The following is a 17,011-nucleotide window of genomic DNA, read 5'->3' on the forward strand; positions in this document are numbered from 1 at the left end:
CTTTCACACCCTCAACGTCGCGTCTTGTCGCTGCATAAGGCAGAGTTTGGTCTCCGTCAAATCAGCCACACACGATTCCCCTTCACAATGGTAGCAAGTTCTTCGAGCAAGCAGGCAGCCGCCGCTTCGTCGTCTTCCAGCAGCGCCAAGAAGACGTCCGCTAAAGCGGGCCTTGTCGGCACGCCGAGCAAGGCTGCCGTGGAGCAGGATGACGACGAAGTGGTTCTGAAGCACAGCAAGCCTTTTGGCATGGAGGGGTCTGACGACGACGAAGACGTCGATATCGCTGACGAGGCGTTCCAGTCTGCCGGATCCAACACTGCGACTATGGAAGACGACGATGACGATTTGATGATCGGCGCTTCTTCTACTGCCGCTCCTCCCACCGCTCCCACCACTGCCGCTTCGGACCCCGCCAAACCCAAATTTCAGCCGCTCTCCGCATCAGCCTCCTCGTCGCTCACCGCGGTAGCCAAGGGTCAATTGCGCAAAATCCCAATCCCTCCGCACCGCCTCACGCCGCTCAAGAATGACTGGCATAAGATCTACACGCCGCTCGTCGAGATGGCTTCGCTGCAAGTGCGAATGAACGTCGCCAAGAAGTGCGTCGAGCTCAAGTCATCGCGGTACACGTCGGAGCAGGGGATGCTGCAAAAGGGCGCCGACTTTGTCAAAGCTTTCGCCCTCGGTTTCGAGGCCGACGACGCCATCGCACTTCTGCGTATGGACGACCTGTTCATCGACACATTCGAGATCAAGGACGTCAAGACGCTCCAGGGCGACAACTTGAGTCGTGCCATCGGCCGCATTGCGGGCAAGGACGGCAGGACGAGGTTCGCGATCGAGAACGCGAGCAGAACCAGGCTCGTGATCGCCGACACCAAGATCCACATCCTCGGCAACTTTGCCAACATCAAGATCGCGAGAGACGCCGTCGTCGCACTCATCAGAGGTAGCCCTCCTGGAAAAGTCTACGCGAACTTGAAGAGTATCGGCGCCAGACAGCGTCAGCGCGCTTAGAGCAGGGGTGGTTCCAGTTTTGCAATGCATTGGTCTTTCTTTCGTACAGCTTAGATGCGCCAAGTAGAAAAGGATGCAACGATGAGATCGACAATTGCAAGTGAGGAGTGCGTGCGTGCGTGAGCTAAAAGTGATACAACGACAAGACTGGATGCGATGATGATGCTAACGATGATGAAGAGGAAGCTATCCGGTTGATATCCGGTCGAATTCTTACAAGCTTCCCACAGGCACGCCCATGCGACCACCGCCCAACTCATCCTGTCTGATCCGGGCATTTTCCTGCGCAATGCTGTGGTACGTCTTGGCCTTGACCGCACGATCCTTCTCTCTCGTGTAAATCCGCGCGATCGTGTCTGCCACAGCGACATTGCCACCGGTCGCCGAAGACGTGCTGCCACCGGGGCTCGAAGTACAGATCCCCCTGTGCACATCGTCGGCAGACATGGCGAGATACACCTGTCGACTGCTCGCCAGCAGCTGTTTCTTCGCGGCGCGTTTGCCGCTCGGACTCACCCCACTGCTGACCGTAACTGCGACAGTGGATCCGCTTCGCGGCTGGACCGTCTCGATCTCGCTAGAGATACGGATGACGCCGTTGACTTCGAGCATGTCAAACACGCCCAGCAGCTCCGAACCTTCGAGAGCGGAGAAGAGGCCGTGCTCCTGCTTGAGGATGGCATGGTACGTCGACTCTACGTCGGCGATGCGCGTTGCGGAGCAGGCCGAAGCGGTGACGCTGGTGAAGCTGCTGCTGCTGTTGCTACTGGCACTGCCGAGCACGCTCAGGCCTTGCTCGGCTCTAGCCTGGGCGACAAGGATCGAGAGGAGCACAAGTTTTGGGTGTACGCCAAGTCCCCGTACTTTGGACAAATTCGGAGAGCCGAGGACTGAGGTGAGCACTTTGAGGATGTGCGCGGGACCCACTTTGGGGGCGGTGCCGGGAGCGAGGTGTCGCAGGAGCTTAGCTCGGAGTGCGGCTGCTTTCTGGGGCTGTTCGGCGTCGGCTGACGCGGGTGCCTCTGGAGAAGCATTTGGGGCAGACGTGGCAGTCTCGGCATGCACATTCGCAGAAGCGGCACTAGCCTTGGCACGCTCCGCCTCGACCTGCCCAAGCGCCTTCTTTCGCTGTTCGCTCTCGACCATCTCGACAGCCAGACGTGCTGCATCGAGCGCCTTCCTCAAATCCCCCGTAGCCCCGGCGATCTTCTTGGCGAGCAGTTCGACAGCTGTCGGCGTAAACAGTGCCAGCTCGTCTGGTGACGCACTCTGCACAGGCGTAACCCCTTCTTCGTCGTCATATCGCTCGTACAGACCCTCAAGCCTGTCCCGGATAACCGAAACAATTTCGCTCGCCTCGAACGGTCGAAAGTGCAACAAGGCCGGCGACGCACCTTTGCTCGCCAACAGAGGTACGAAACGCTCGGTCAAGTCGAGCGAGTTGGCAATCCCAATGAGACTGCAAGCAGCACCTCCGCGGGCACCGCTGCCGGTACCAGCGCCGCAGTTGGACGTCCACGAGAAGATCTTGTAGAGGATATTTTGGTGCGCGCGGCTTTGAAGTAGGTGGTCCATCTCGTCGAGCACGATGAGGATGCGCTGGTTGCCTTCACGGATCAAGGTGGACAGAGCTTGCTCAGCGACAGCGTCCGACTGACCTTCGGCCGCGTTGGAGCCAAGTGCCTGGAGGACTTTGCCAAAGATGAGACGTGGATGCGATAGTGTCATGCAGTTGACGAATGCCACCCGCGGCACAGAGGTCGAAGTCGAGGAGCTGGATGTTGATTCGGAAAGGCTGTTGAGGACTGAACGAACCAGGGCTGTCTTGCCGGTGCCTGGTAGACCGCAGACGTAGAGGCATGCGGCTTCAGCATCGCCGTCGAGCTCGACTCCGAGACTCTGCGCCCTCTGTGGCGCACTGGCAAAGAGGCCAAACGTCTGCTGCAAGAAAAGCTGAATGGCAACACGTTCCGACTCGCGACCGACGACCTTGACGTGGTCTCCACCGAGCTTGGAGACGGCGGCGTTGGTGATGGTGAGACCGGCTTCGGTCTCGGCGGGATCGACGCCGGCCGCGTAACGGAGGAGTGCCCTTGCGTGGGCATAGACGCTCGAGTATTCTTGCTGGTTTGCCGAGTCGAGGAGGGCAGGGTGAATAGGAGGAGACACGTCGCGGTCGGAGGAGCAGGAGGAAGTCGGGGCCGAGGAGCTCTCGGCGATGCTGTGCGTGTCAAAGAGAGAGCTCTGCGCCGACTCTTGGGACGAGAGTGGGAAGTACGATCCGGAGTCTTCGTCTGGTGCGAATGTAGGAGTGAAGCGAGACGAGCTCGGACTGCAGAGCTGCTGGAAGGATGCACCTCGTCGTCTTGCGGTCGGGGTCTGCAGCCTGAGGCGAGAGAGAGGACTGGCTGGGAGCGATTCTTCGGCATCATCAAAGTCGACGTCATTGCGCGAACGTTTTCTGGTCGAGGCCGAGAGTGTCGAGGGTCGACGTGTTGGGGTTGTTTGTATGTAGCTGTAGGTGTTAGGCGAAGAGGTAAGGAGGTTGTGATCGGACGCAGTGCGTTCTAGGCGTTTCGAGTGTGTCCCCGGCATGGCAAGAGCTGGCATGTCGAAGAAAGGAAGGGTATAGAGAGCCAGAGAGCGTCGATGAAAAATAAGGACGGAGCAGTAGAAGCAGCGAAAAGGATGCAAAGCAAGACCGGTGCAGGGTATGCACGTAAGGATGCAAGGTGCAGGAAATACGATGAGAGGTAGGAATGAAGGAGACGATGGAATGCAATGGAGGCAGAGGATGGAAAAGGGAGAGAAGACGAGAAGACGAGAAGATGAGAAGATGGGAAGGTGATCAGCCAACTGTTATATTGTATAGGTGCTCTTAGACATCGCCGTCTGCAGCTGCAGTATTTTTGCGAAACCTGGACGGGCTGAGATGCCCTCTGCGAACCAAAAAAGTCCCAAAGCTGCAGACGCGCACACGCGTAAATTGGCGCGTCGTGGGTCTCAGTGATACTGTGAAATGTGACCGTGACAAAGTGCAGCTGGAACAAATATTGTATAATAAATGCACTTTGCGGCAGTCACACGGAGCAGCAGCCTGCGAAATTTGTGACTGTGGAGAGGTGGAGTTTGGTAGCTCTTTGGCCGTCTGAATCGATCGAGGCTGCAGCTGTGTGTGATGACCATTGTGCATGCAAATGCGAAGGTCGTTTGTACAGATCAGATCTATCGACCTGTCGAGCAATCTTCTGAAGACCTTCTGTGAAACAGCGCTTGCAGCCCGCACCTGAGCCCACCCCGACAGATCGAGCGCGCGACTTTCTCCGAACCATACAAGGACCCAATGAGAATGAAGATTGGGGAGAAAAGAAGACTTACCTGATGTAGAAGAACGCTCGGATGTGGTCGAACTACGGCTGAGGCGGCGTGCAAAAGTGGGCCGCTCCATGAGGCTGCCTTGTTGAGATCGGTTGGAGATGCTGGTACGACGAATGGCATCTTCTTCCTGCGCATCTCGAGCTTCCAGCTCGAGCACGTCTTGCGAAGTGCACCGGAACGGGGCAACGTTCTCCTTGTTGCTGTCGTCCGGTCGTTCGGCAGCGGTGAGGAACGAGGAGCACCCTCCCAATCGACGCGAGTTGCCCTGGCTGTCGTTCTCATCGTCGGAAGAGTCGCCAAAGTCAGAGCTACCCAGGATGGAGCGTCGAGACGAGTTGGACGATCGGGACGAGAAGCGGCTGCTGGCGCCTCGCACATATCGCGGTCGAGATGGCGATGAAGCTGGGGAAGCTGCCGGGCCGGTCGAGCTAGAAGACGGGCCTTTGGTGCAAACTTGGATGTTGAGTTGAGGAAGCGCGCCGGCAACGAGAGCACGACTCGCTCCCAATCCTGTGGTACAAGCTGCTTTTGCCTGCGATTTGAGAGCCATGACGTCCTCGTTTGGGCCATCGATTGCCGCAGGTGCAGGCTGGCGGCGCGATCCAGATCGCAGACGTGCCGAAAGTGCTCTAGTGAGGGGCATGGTGGTATGGTTGCAATGTGCGAGTCGAAAAGTCTGAATCACCCGGTAGGAAATGCGTATGCCATCGATTGTCGAGGACGAAACGGTCTATGTGTTGATAGACAGCAGCTCGGCGATGCTAGCGAGTGCAAAAGGGACGAAGAGACGAAGCTGTGGCGGGGGAGGGACGGGAGGATGAGCACCAAGTGGGTCAGGAAACAAGGGCCAGCGAGATTGACTGCCCGACTCGCCAGACTTGGAATCTCACCTCTATCTCGCTCTCCCTGGCTTGTCAGGAAAGGGGAAGCCCTGCTGTACTCTGGCTGCCAGTGTCGCACCCACGCAAGGGTCCAAGCGCTCTTAGTCTCCTCTCTCTCTGGCTCTCTGCCATTTTTCCGCCTGGTCTTCTGCCCACAGTCTCGCCTTTGGACGCTTCCGTGACGAGCTGAAAAGGATTTCGCGTAAATTGACAACGCCATAAGAGGCGTGTAGATAGATGCACCGACCTCACGCGTCAACCGCACGAAAAGGCTCTCAACCCGAGCGTCCTTCATCTCATCGTCGTCCTCGTTCAGGCAACGACTCCGAGCATCCTTCTTGCACATGCGCTGCGCTCGGTGAGGCGAAGTAACAAGGAGGCTGGCTCGCCACATTGTGTCAAGCGCAGCAGGTTGGTTCTCGATTGGGGGAGGAGCCGTCGTTGATTGAATGCTTTCTCTTGGCTGCAGATGAAAGGGAAGTTCTTGTTGGTTCAGTTAGAGATTAACTCCAAATAGCAGTGTTTCTTCTTGTGCGACCAATCGGTCCCTCTGTTCAAACCGAACGAACAACAGCAACAAAGTTTGCAAGCCTCTGTGTGCGACTAGGCCGAATCTCGGGCGCCGATAGGCAAACACCAAGGCCGTGTGGACAGGCAAACCCAGCGAGCTTTTGCGTTACATCTGCGAAAGCGAAAGCTAGAGGAGATTTTCGAGCATACAGTATGTAGTTGAGTGTGACATCACACTAGCTGGCGTGCTGTATGCGTGTGTGATGTGATCTTTCAAAGTGGAAGAGGGCCTTGGAATGGGAAAAATTGGATTTTCCATTTCTTTTTTTTCCAAGTCGGTTGGTCGCGCGAGGCCGAGTCTGGACAGTGCGTGATACAAGAGACTGAGACTGCTACCGGAATTCTTCGGTGCTCTGTTCGGTGCCGCTGGTACGCTTCAGCCCGGACAAAATGGGAGCGTTCGAGTAAAACGCGTGAGAGTGGAGAGCGAGACAAAGAGACTGAGAGACCGACGTCGATTGAAGTAGCGCATCAACTACCAGCCTTACCTACCATCATCCCGTCCTCGTTCATCCATCTGCTCTCTCTCTCTCTGCAGCAACCCTCCGCGGATTGACGGAGCTGATCGTCTCATATCGAAGCGCAGCACTGAAGCGTACACAAACGACTTCGACTTGGCACTTTTCTTTGAGTCGCATCGCACCGTTCACACACGGAGGTGGAGGTCCCTTTGATCAAGTCACCCCTGCGCAAGTCTTTCCCTTCGCCGACCAAGCGGTCTCCTTCAGCAGGAGATTCCGCTCGCTATCGCTAGAAAATCCACGCGTCGTCTGTGCACGGCTCCCGCCGACCCCAACGCATCAGCCATTCGAAGGCTCGACTGCAGACAAACCACAGATAGCGCATCAGCTGCACTTGGAGTTCAGAAGCAGTATCGCAAGTAGGCCCGCCTTGAAGCCACATTAGCGCTGCCTCAGGATGAGCTACAGTCCGCTGCTCGGCTCCGATCGGCGAGCGGGCGAGCCAAGCTCCGGCCTTCCATCGTCCACCTCGATCCGCGACACGCTTTCCGGCGCCATCCACTCGACGAAGGCCTACCTGCAGCCCTTCGCACCCGGATCTCCCTATCTAGGCTCCAATGGTACCAACGGTCACATCGAGCCGGGCCGTCTACTCTCCGACGTTGCGCCTCAACTCATGACAACTCGAATGATGGCTGCCGTCACCAACTCCAACACCGCTCTCGGCCTAACGCCTGATGGTCAGCGCCGCGCACGGCTGCTGCTCACGCCCGGATTCTCCCTCAGCAGCCCGGCTCGATCGCTCGTTCGCATGGGTGGCTCCTTCATCCAGTCCGGCATCGGTCGTGGGCCAATGAACGGCATCACATCGCACGAGCTCTTCGTGTTGGAAGAGAGCGATCGCATCCTTGCAACAGCTGCGCAAGACCTCGATCTCGGCGGTCAAAGCGATCACCAGTCTGGTTCGAGAGCCACCATCGAGGCTGCCAAGTCCAAAGCAGAGCCATCCGTCTCGCTCCTTCGAGGCTTCCAAGCCACACTGCCCAGCTCCACCGAGGGGCGTCAACGTCGCAGGCGCGTTCGTGCCATTGCCAGTGGATTCGAAGATGGTCCCGAGGGTCCGACCAAGCTCGGCCTCAAGGCGATGGGTGACAAAGCCCGCGGTCTCATGGTGGAAGGCGTTGACGCCGAGCCTGTCTCTGCTTTCCAAGCCCGCGAGCAGCGTCACGCACGCAGGAATCAGGCGAGTCGCATCCTGTCCAGAGGCAAAGATGGCACACGCTCGTCTGTGATCGAACTCGAAGAGCTCGAGAGACAGCTGCGAGAGATTGAGCGCGAGCAGGACGATGTTGGGGTCAGACGCTCGCTCATCGATTCCGAGATGGCCGCCGTCGATGCAAAGATCAAGGTGCTGGAAAAGATCAAGGCCGGTCTGCACAAGAAGCTGCTTGGTCTTCGCGAAGAGGAGCTGGAGCTCAACGACGAGCACGAGGGCGTGGGAGAGCTGCTAGCGGTGCAGAAGCATCTGCGCGCCATGCCCGGTGGACCCGCCGCAGCTGCCAATGCAGGCGCCTCGGGCGCAACCACGAGCCAAGGCAGCAGTCGTCGGCGCAAAGGGCCTCTGTTCATGCCTCAGGAGCACGATGAGCTGCCGTCTGGCGTTGCTTTCATGACGCTGGCGGATCACTCGGCTCCCATCACGTCGCTTGACTTTACCGAGCCGTACGGTACGTTGGTCTCGGCATCGCTGGATGAGACGGTGCGAGTCTGGGATTTGGCATCTGGTGACGAGGTGGGTAGGCTGCGCGGTCACACCGGAACGGTCAAGTGCTTGCAAGTGGAAGATGAAGTTTGCATCACGGGTGGCTCGGACAACGCCATCCGCATCTGGGATCTCACCAAGGTGGAGAACTTCGAAGCACGACTCACCATGACAGCATCGGGGGAGCTCCCGGCAAGGAGAAGATCGCCCGACTTGAGTCGCAGTCCCCAGTTGGAGGGAGACGAAAGCATGAGCAGCATCAAGATTCGCGATGGAGACGAAACCGCGGGAGACGAGGAGGAGGAGGTGCGGGACGAATTCGACCCATGCGTCAAGAGCCTCGAAGGGCACAGCAAGTCGGTGACTGCTCTGTACTTTGACGACAATTGCCTGGTCACCGGTGCTTCGGACAAGACGCTGCGGCAGTGGGACCTCAACACGGGTCAGTGTGTGCTGACCATGGACATTCTATGGGCTATCTCAAACCCAACGTCGTCGCAGGCCATCTCACAGTCCGAGTTTGGTTTCCCCGAGTCTCCTTCGCGCAAAGCCTCATCGTCCGCCATCTTGGGCCCCACACGGCCGGACCTGACGTCGCGCGACTCATTTTCGGTGCTCAACAACCTCTCGGGCGCATTCGCGTATCCGACGCCACCGTACGCTGACGGCAGCTGGGAGATGTACCAGGACTTCGTGGGAGGTGTGCAATTCTGGGGGTATGCATTGGCGAGCGGTTCAGGAGACGGCGGAGTGCGCATGTGGGACATGCGAACGGGACAGGCGCATCGGACGCTGCTGGGCCACACGGCACCTGTGACGTGTCTACAATTTGACGAACACAACGTCATCTCAGGCAGTCTGGACAAGTCGATCCGTATCTGGGATCTGCGCATGGGCAGCATCTCGGACACGATCCGATACGATCACCCCGTTACGGCGTTGCAGTTTGACTCGCGCAAGATCTTGGCGGCTACCGGCGAGAATGGGGCCAAGATTTTCAACCGTACCACGCTGCAGCATGGTTCGTTGACTCTGAACGGTCACACCTCGCCCGTCGAGAGGTTGCGGTATATGGACCGATACGCCGTCTCGGGTGGAAAGGACAGCGTTGTCAAGATTTGGGCGCTGTGATTCGCTTACTTGATATCGCTGTCCTATGTGTTGAAGCTATCTGCTGTATCGTTGTCTTTAGATCCAAGGATATGATATCTACCACCCGGGTTTCAACCATGACAATCATAACGAAGTCAGAACTTGACTGATACATTCTCTTCGTCACGATCCGCGATAGCATCGCCGGCGCACATCAAAGGGAGTGAATCATGTGTGTTATTCTTTTTCCTTAAGAATATTATAAAATTATTATTGATAATTGGACTTAGGGGAAAGCCAGACCCCTTTTCGCCAGTCGGGCTACGAGTCGGCCCTGCGCTGGTGTTGCGAAGCTGGAAATTCAAGAGAGACTGAAACTGTTGATCAACGAATACAAAGTCAAACTGCAGCCATGCATGAAAATCGGAATTCTCGTGTTTGGGAGCAACGAGACACCGCTTTTTCTGGTTGCTGCTGCTGATGCCAGGCAGGCAGGCATATGGAGAGCCAGTTTGCAGAGGCTATTTTTTGCAACAGCAGCCCCGCTGGCTTTTTTTGCGCCTGACATTTTCGACGTGCCAGCCAGCCAGTCCGGGCCTCGGCGTCGCAGAGCGCGCTTCCTGTCTGGCTGTCTGGCTGTTGATACGGGTTTCCACACACGGCGAAATGATTTCTCAAGAAACATGCGTCGATCGCCATGCTCCATCTGCTGTGTTCGACATACTTGCATTCCGGTCTTCCTTCCGTCTCCTCACCATTCACCTTTTCTCCATCCCCTCCGTTGTTCTTTCTATCGTCATCCTACGTGGTTAAATTGTGTCGATCGCTTCAGCATCAGGATCGGTGGGCATCACAACATCGCTTCTTTTCTCGACGCGCGGTACAACCCCTGCTCGACCGTTAACCTTGAACGACTTCGCGATAGGAGCGTGCTGTCCCATCGACTTGCAGTGCTAGCTCGACGGATTCTTCTGCGACTAAAAGCTGTTCACAGCATTCGGCAACCCACGCTGCTTTGATTGGCGTCGACACCTCACTCATCACCCTAAACCGCTCACTATCGACGGCCCATCTCTCATTCTCGATCTGAATCTCATCGAGGTCCCTACATCTCAAAATGGGCTTCTCCTTCGGCTCATATACCTCGATCTGCGATGAGGTGGCGATGGTCGTCTGTCCGTTGCTCGGCACGTCCGGGCTCGGGCTCGAACCCATCTGCTACTCGAGAAACGTCGAGATCAACAAGACGATCATCTTCCAGCCCGCTACGTGCTTCATCCACATCGCCGCACTCGTCATGACTGCCATCATGGTGTATCACATTCGTAGCAAGTATACGGCGGTGGGGCGCAAGGAGATCGTGCTCTTCTTCTATCTGTTTGCCATCTCGGAGGTATTGGTTATCTTTTTGGATTCGGCGATCGTCCCGACGTACTCGGCGGCGTACTTGTACTTGACGGCGGTCTACGTGGGGCTGAAGACGAGCATATTTTGGTGTTTGCTGATCAATGGCTTTGTTGGGTTCCAATTTGCGGAGGACGGCACGCCCAAGTCATTGTGGTTCTTGCGGGTGTCTTCGGTGGTGCTGTTCGGGGTGGGCATGTTTGTGTCGGTTGCGACGTTCAAGGGCATTGCAGGAATGTCGCCGGTCAAGCAGACGGGCCTCTGGATCGTCGAGCTCATCTTCCCCCTGGCGTGCGTGCTCATCTACACCATCTCGCAGGTGCTCCTCGTCCTGCGAACGCTCGACGACCGCTGGCCGCTGGGCGACATCACTTTCGGCGTGTTCTTCTTCGCCGTCGGGCTCATTTTGATGTACGGCTTTGGCGAGGAGGTGTGCCGCGCAGTCAAGCACTACATCGACGGCACCTTCTTTGGGTCGTTGTGCATGCTGCTCGCGGTCATGATGGTGTACAAGTACTGGGACTCGATCACCAAGGAGGACCTCGAGTTCTCCGTGGGCAGCAAGCAAGCGGTGTGGGAGGTCAAGGACCCGCTTTTTGCCACGTCGAGCAGCGAGGGCGATGGCACCATGTTGGGCGCGGGTAGTGCGATGACGCATGACTCGTTTAGGGGGACCAGTCCGTCGAGGTTCGCGCAGCAGGGCCCGGGCAAGTCGCCGATGGGTTATCCGCCTGTGGGCAACTATTCGCACTGAGGGGTGGGCGAGGCGGAGGAGGGGCTCTCGCTGCACTGCGATGACCACCGGCTGTCCGATCGGTGACGGTGGTGTTGGAGCAACCCCGGTGTGCGCACGCATACACACTCTTTCACTCTGAACATACAGTCTGCGCTCTGTCTCTTCTTCTTTCCTGTTTTTTTACTCATCACTTTTCGCATTTGTGGACATTCTCTCTTCCGCTTCTCTGTCAGCGCGCGACAATTGAAAGCGATGGTGGTGCGAGAAGCAGAACGCACACCGCGAGGTGAAGGCCTAAGTGAGCTGGTGGTGACCTTTGACGTTCCGGCTCTCGTGATCAATCTTTGCGGCTCGAGTGCCGAACTGCATAGCGCGCTTTTTGAGCTCGCTGGCGCCCTCTAAGCCCAACGAGAGCGCCACGTCTCGAAGCAGCCGCTTGTCTCCCCCTGCGCCTTCGGTGGCTATTCTGCTTAGGTCGACCTTGGCGTCGACGGGAATGGCGGTGAGGAAGTCGAGCACGGCGCGGTCGAGATACGGATAGCGCGCCTCTTTGCCGTGCGACGACAGGACGCGGTCGTCTCGGCCCAGATTGCGCGTGGGCAGGCGGTCCAGGTCCAGCTGCAGTTCGTCTACCAAACCGGGTAAGGCACAGCGCGAGAATGCTTGGCGATGTCGCGAGTAGCCGCCGAGCAACTCGTCCGCTCCGAGGCCGGAGATCAGCACCTTTGCTGGTGAGTTGTACGCGACTGGGGCGAGAGACGTGGGGTCGAGGAGGTGGCCGCGAGCTCGAGAGGCGAAGTAGAGCGCCGAGGAAATGCTGAGATCCATCACGCTCGATGTGGGCGTCATGAGGGTGGATATGTATGGGCGGTGCGACGTGTACTCGGAATAGGGGACGTTGATGTGGACAAAATTCCATCGGCGGGAGGGGGAGAGGCGCCGGAGCTCGGCGTAGGAGGCGAGACCGGTGAGACGATCGGGTACGGCGTAGATATCGTCGGTGGTGGAGTCGGTGTCTGCCTCGACACCGGTAGACTTCATGGGCTCTGAGGCATGCTGCGGATCGGTGACCATTGTGTCCGATGGGGCCTCACCCGTCTGCCTGTCCTTGCCCTTGCCCTTGCCTTTGCTGGCAGACCTGACCTTTGCGCTCAACCTCTTTTCCCTTTCCAGCTTAGCCGCCGCAATCGCTCGCACGTTTTCGAAGCCGACATTGAGCAGATCAATCGGCTGTTCTGGTGGTACATATCGATCCGCGAGTAGTGCAAGAGTGGTGCAGTCAAGACCACCCGAGAACAGAATGGCTACGTGTGCCTCGTCAGCTGGTTGTGTTGTATTGATGTTGGTGACGCGCCGGCGTACGGTTTCGGAGAGCACTGCGAGAAGGCCTTGACGGATTTGTTCGTACGAACGATCTGGCCTGGTTGGTTGTGTACTGTCCTCACGGAGCTCTTGGAGCAATAGAGGAGCGGTGAAACGTGATTTGAGACGAGGAAGCGGCTGTGGCGAGGCGGGAACGTTGAGCAAGTCGATGGACCACAAGGACGAACAATCGATTTCGATTGGAGAGGGAGAGACGCCGCAGCAAAGCATGTCCTCGCTCGCAACAGAGACAATAGCAAGAGCCGAATGATCACCCGACTGATGCAAAAGCAGCGATCGTCTCCCTAAAGGGTCACGACCAAAGTACAGCTTCGACTGCGCACGGTCGAGCAGAACGAAAGCATAGGGTCCTTCCACTTCGGCCAATGCGGAACAGAGAGCTTGCTGGCATGCATCGTCGGTCCTGTCTTGAATGTGCTGATCGAGCAACTGCTGTATCCTGTCGAGCAAGATGATTGCATCATTCTCTCCCGAGTCGAGTCGATGCCGCGAAGATGAAGCGCGATCCGAACTCGTCTGCTGATCATCCCAGGCAAAGATTTGGCCGTTCCAGGCCAGCAGTAGCCGACCATCTTTGCTGCATAGCGGTTGAGCAGTGATGCCATCGCCACGCAGACTGAGGACGCTTGATGTCAGTGAAACAGTCCATGGCTCGGTGGCAGCAAAAAAGTCGTGGTGAAACGTGTTTAGGCAGTCTGGGCCTCTGTGACGAATGTTCTCGAGCACAGATGGCCAGCAACTGTGCAATGATGAAGACACATGTTCAGGTTTCGCCTCATCGCGTTTGTCTTGCTGTGTGAGTGCGGGCGCTATCAAGACGCCAATACCGCACATCGCTGGGGGGTGAGTCGTAAAGACGGTAGCAGCATGCAAAAAGCCTTTTTTTGCCTTTCTTCTGGAGCTCGGCGGGTGGAGCGGTGAAATGACCGGCGCTGCTTCCAAGAGCAAGGCTGAGGTGCCGGCCGGAATGCTGAAACAGTCCATGCATTTTGCGTTTTAAAATAAGGGTCTCCGTCGCTCAGGCGCGACAGCATTCCAAACCGTGATGGCCTGTGCCGCTATTGCAGCCTTGAGGCGCCGCGTGAAACTCTGGCTGAGAGTTGCCGCTGCTGCTGCCAACACCTCAACCTGCAGCCCGCCTCCGCCCCTCCGACCACGCGCCAGACGCAAGAGTTAAGCTCGTGAGCGGCACTTCTTCTGCTTCGGCACCATCCGACAGGCGCGGCCATCATACGGCATTTCTCGAACCACATTCCGCAGCAACGCCATCCTCTTTTTGCCTCTCCGACCATCACATCCCTCCTTGAACCAGTCACGCACGCACGCACATACACACACGCAGTTCCTTGCATCCGCTGGTCGGACCGGCTCCTTTCCTCTTGACTTCGACGTTCACCGTCCCAACCCGCCTTCCTTCAACCTTCGGCCTGCGAGGATATCCTCTGCAGTTTCAGCAGCAACACCGTCGTCGCTGACAACGAGCGCACTCAGTCAACTCTTCCACCTCCGCACATAGGATCTCGTCATGGCCAAAAAAGGCGCCAAAAAGGCAGCAACCGCAGCCGCAGCGGCGGGAGACAGAAATTCGAAACCCATCGAAGTTGAGCCTGAGACGACAACGACCACTACCGCACAACTTTCGCTCGCGGACGAGCTATCCTTCGCTCAAGATGATGCTACACCCGAAGGGTACGAGTCAAGTAGCCACACCGACCACGACGATTTCGAAGATGCCGCCGATGGATCCCACGCAGATGAGATGACTCCTTCCTCGAGCACAGCTACCACCGCCGATGTATCGCTTCAGCAGGCGACCAAGCAAGTTGAGGACTTGTCGAACGAGGACACTGCAGACCAACCATTGGCGAGAAGCACTCTGCTAGCTGCTGATGCTGCCGAAGCACACGCGCATACGCCCAAGCCCACCGAAACAGCCTTTCCCTCAAAGTCGCAGCCATCGGAAGCAACCTCGGCCAACGGCGCTGCTGCCGAAGACGCCGAGGATGGCATCGTTGCCAGCTCGTCCGCCGCCACCTTTGTCGCAGCAGCTCCGAGCGACGACACTCCTCTCAGCTCAGCAGAAATCCGGGACAGCCAATCTGCTTCTGACTCACTCATCCTGGACGAAGAAAGCGCCAAAGCCACCCTGTCGGAGCACGTCGAAAAGGTGCCTCCCTCGGTAGGCGCTACCTCGCTGCTCGAACCCGACGAGACCATCTCGAACCCTTTTGCGTCCAGCGACGACTCTTCCTCCAGGCCTGTCCGCTATTCGCAGACTGCACCCACAGATTCTGGTGCGGAAACCGCCAATCAGCCTCCAGATACACCGGGAATGCACTCGAACCATTTTTCGGTGGTCAGCCTCGGCAGCACGTCGGCGTCCAACACTGGCGATGTTGAGGATGACCTCGGTGGTGGCGGCTGGTCCGCGTCGAATCGACGCGATTCGCGGCGAGATACGATCACCACTAATGGCGCCCGCAGCAGCATTGCCGAGGGAGGACGTTCGAATGATTCCACGCTCGCACGCAACGGCGAAGAGTCCTCTTCGTCGAACTACGACTTCCTGCTGGCACGACTCGAAACGCAGAACAAGAGGCTTAGCGGCGATCCTAAGCAGATGCGTGCTAGCATCGATGGTGCCGTCAAGCTACGCGAGCACTTTGAAAAGCTGCGTGACCAGGGCCAGCGCCATTCACGCACTGATTCGCAGAACCGGGGCCTGGGCGACGAAGGCTCGTCGAGTGTCGATTCGGATGCGCAGCAGAGATCGTCGACTTCGCAGAGCTCTCAGGCACCCGTTGCGGAGCCGTCCGCAGCAGCAGCAGCAACAGCAGGAGTACGCGAGTCGGTCACATCTTCCAGCGCGGACACCGCATGGTCGGGCCCGCCCGCCGACGACGTCGGCGACGAAGAGATCGACTGGGAGTTCTGGGGAGACGTCATGAGCAACTACCAGCACGTCGCACGCACCCAACCGCGCCAGCTCAGCCGCGCCATCCAAGCGGGGATCCCCGCTGCGCTCCGAGGCATGATGTGGCAGCTCATGAGCAGCAGCAAGAACGAAGAGATGGAGATCATCTACGCGTACTATCTCAAGCAAGCGTCCACGCACGAGAAGGCGATCCGGCGCGATCTGAACCGTACGTTCCCGGAGCAGGATTACTTCCAAGATGGCAAGGGCATTGGGCAGGAGAATCTGTACAATGTCATCAAGGCGTATTCGCTGTATGATCCGGAGGTGGGGTATTGTCAGGGGATGCAGTTTGTGGTCGGGCCGTTGTTGCTGAACATGCCGGACGAGGAGGCGTTTAGCACATTCGTCAGGCTGATGAAGTCGTACGATCTGCGCGGGCATTTCACGCCCAACATGCCGGCACTCCAGCTAAGGTTGTTCCAGTTCGACCGGTTGCTGGAGGACTTTTTGCCGTTGCTTCATCGCCATTTGGTGCGGCAGGGGGTCAAGTCGAGCATGTACGCGAGTCAGTGGTTCATGACGCTGTTCTCGTATCGGTTTCCGTTGGAGTTTGTGTACCGGATTTTGGACTCGGTGTTTGCGGAGGGGGTCGAAGCGCTGTTTAGGTTTGCGATTGCGTTGATGCGGCGAAACGAGGAGCGCTTGTTGGAGATGGGGTTCGATCAGGCGGTGCAGTTTCTGAAGATGGAGCTGTTCGAGTGTTATCGTCGCCCCACCGAAGGGGTTGTGGCGAGTGGCGAGGTTCGAGCATCCGTTCATTCGACCTCGTCGGCCTCCTCCTCATCCGCGGCAGCAGCATGCAAGCCGAGTTACCGAACCAACGAATTCGTCCGCGACGCATTCGCCGTCAAAATCACCCCCTTCATCCTCGACTCGTTCGCCGCTGAATTCGACGTCCAGGTCCGCGCGGCAAACGCACACCGCCGCGAGGTCGAAGCGCTCCGCCTCGTCAACCGCAACCTCGCCGCGCGCGTCAAAGCGCTCGAGGAACAGCTCAACTCGGTCAACGCCGAACACGTCGAAATGGTCAAAGACGTCGTCATGGCCAAAATCGCCAAAGAGGAGATGGCCGAGGAGCTGGTCAAGTACAAAATGATGTATGCCGAAGCCGTCTTGGCTGCCGATCAGGAGAGCGGGAACAACAGGAGCAGCGCCAAGGGCATCGCCGCGGCGAAGGCTGCCGCTGCCGCTGCGGAAGCGCAGAGACATAGCGGTAGCAGTAGCGGTGTCTAGAGAGTCGTGCAATCTCAGAATGTCCTGTAGCCTGGCAATGACGGCTTGTTACAAACGTGCGGCGAGCGCGGAGTGTCGTCTTGCGTGCATTGATCAGTGAAGCGTGGATGAAGC

The 17,011-nt window shown here is 57.7% G+C and overlaps 6 protein-coding genes across 6 annotated transcripts; 4 read left to right on the forward strand and 2 right to left on the reverse strand.

Annotated features, from left to right (window-relative positions):
• Window positions 1-87: 87 nt before the first annotated feature.
• EX895_006467 (uncharacterized protein) lies at window positions 88-1,020 on the forward strand (the record flags this gene model as incomplete). The annotated part of the gene is made up of 1 exon (XM_029887058.1): window positions 88-1,020. One exon carries the CDS (start codon window positions 88-90, stop codon window positions 1,018-1,020), a length of 933 nt encoding a protein of 310 aa, XP_029736550.1.
• Window positions 1,021-1,233: 213 nt separating this feature from the next.
• EX895_006468 (uncharacterized protein) lies at window positions 1,234-5,041 on the reverse strand (the record flags this gene model as incomplete). Its single annotated transcript, XM_029887059.1, has 2 exons — window positions 1,234-3,623; window positions 4,399-5,041. The coding sequence occupies 2 exons, from the start codon at window positions 5,039-5,041 to the stop codon at window positions 1,234-1,236; spliced, it is 3,033 nt and encodes a 1,010-aa protein (XP_029736551.1).
• A 1,726-nt stretch (window positions 5,042-6,767) lies between these two features.
• Window positions 6,768-9,203, forward strand: EX895_006469 (uncharacterized protein; the record flags this gene model as incomplete). Its single annotated transcript, XM_029887060.1, has 1 exon — window positions 6,768-9,203. One exon carries the CDS (start codon window positions 6,768-6,770, stop codon window positions 9,201-9,203), a length of 2,436 nt encoding a protein of 811 aa, XP_029736552.1.
• Window positions 9,204-10,281: 1,078 nt separating this feature from the next.
• Window positions 10,282-11,322, forward strand: EX895_006470 (uncharacterized protein; the record flags this gene model as incomplete). Its single annotated transcript, XM_029887061.1, has 1 exon — window positions 10,282-11,322. One exon carries the CDS (start codon window positions 10,282-10,284, stop codon window positions 11,320-11,322), a length of 1,041 nt encoding a protein of 346 aa, XP_029736553.1.
• Window positions 11,323-11,598: 276 nt separating this feature from the next.
• Window positions 11,599-13,521, reverse strand: EX895_006471 (uncharacterized protein; the record flags this gene model as incomplete). Its single annotated transcript, XM_029887062.1, has 1 exon — window positions 11,599-13,521. The coding sequence occupies one exon, from the start codon at window positions 13,519-13,521 to the stop codon at window positions 11,599-11,601; it is 1,923 nt and encodes a 640-aa protein (XP_029736554.1).
• Window positions 13,522-14,212: 691 nt separating this feature from the next.
• On the forward strand, window positions 14,213-16,897 carry EX895_006472 (uncharacterized protein; the record flags this gene model as incomplete). The annotated part of the gene is made up of 1 exon (XM_029887063.1): window positions 14,213-16,897. The coding sequence occupies one exon, from the start codon at window positions 14,213-14,215 to the stop codon at window positions 16,895-16,897; it is 2,685 nt and encodes an 894-aa protein (XP_029736555.1).
• Between the last annotated feature and the right edge of the window lie 114 nt (window positions 16,898-17,011).

This window comes from Sporisorium graminicola, chromosome SGRAM_9 (assembly GCF_005498985.1).
Source record: "Sporisorium graminicola strain CBS 10092 chromosome SGRAM_9, whole genome shotgun sequence".
Lineage (NCBI taxonomy): Eukaryota > Fungi > Basidiomycota > Ustilaginomycetes > Ustilaginales > Ustilaginaceae > Sporisorium > Sporisorium graminicola.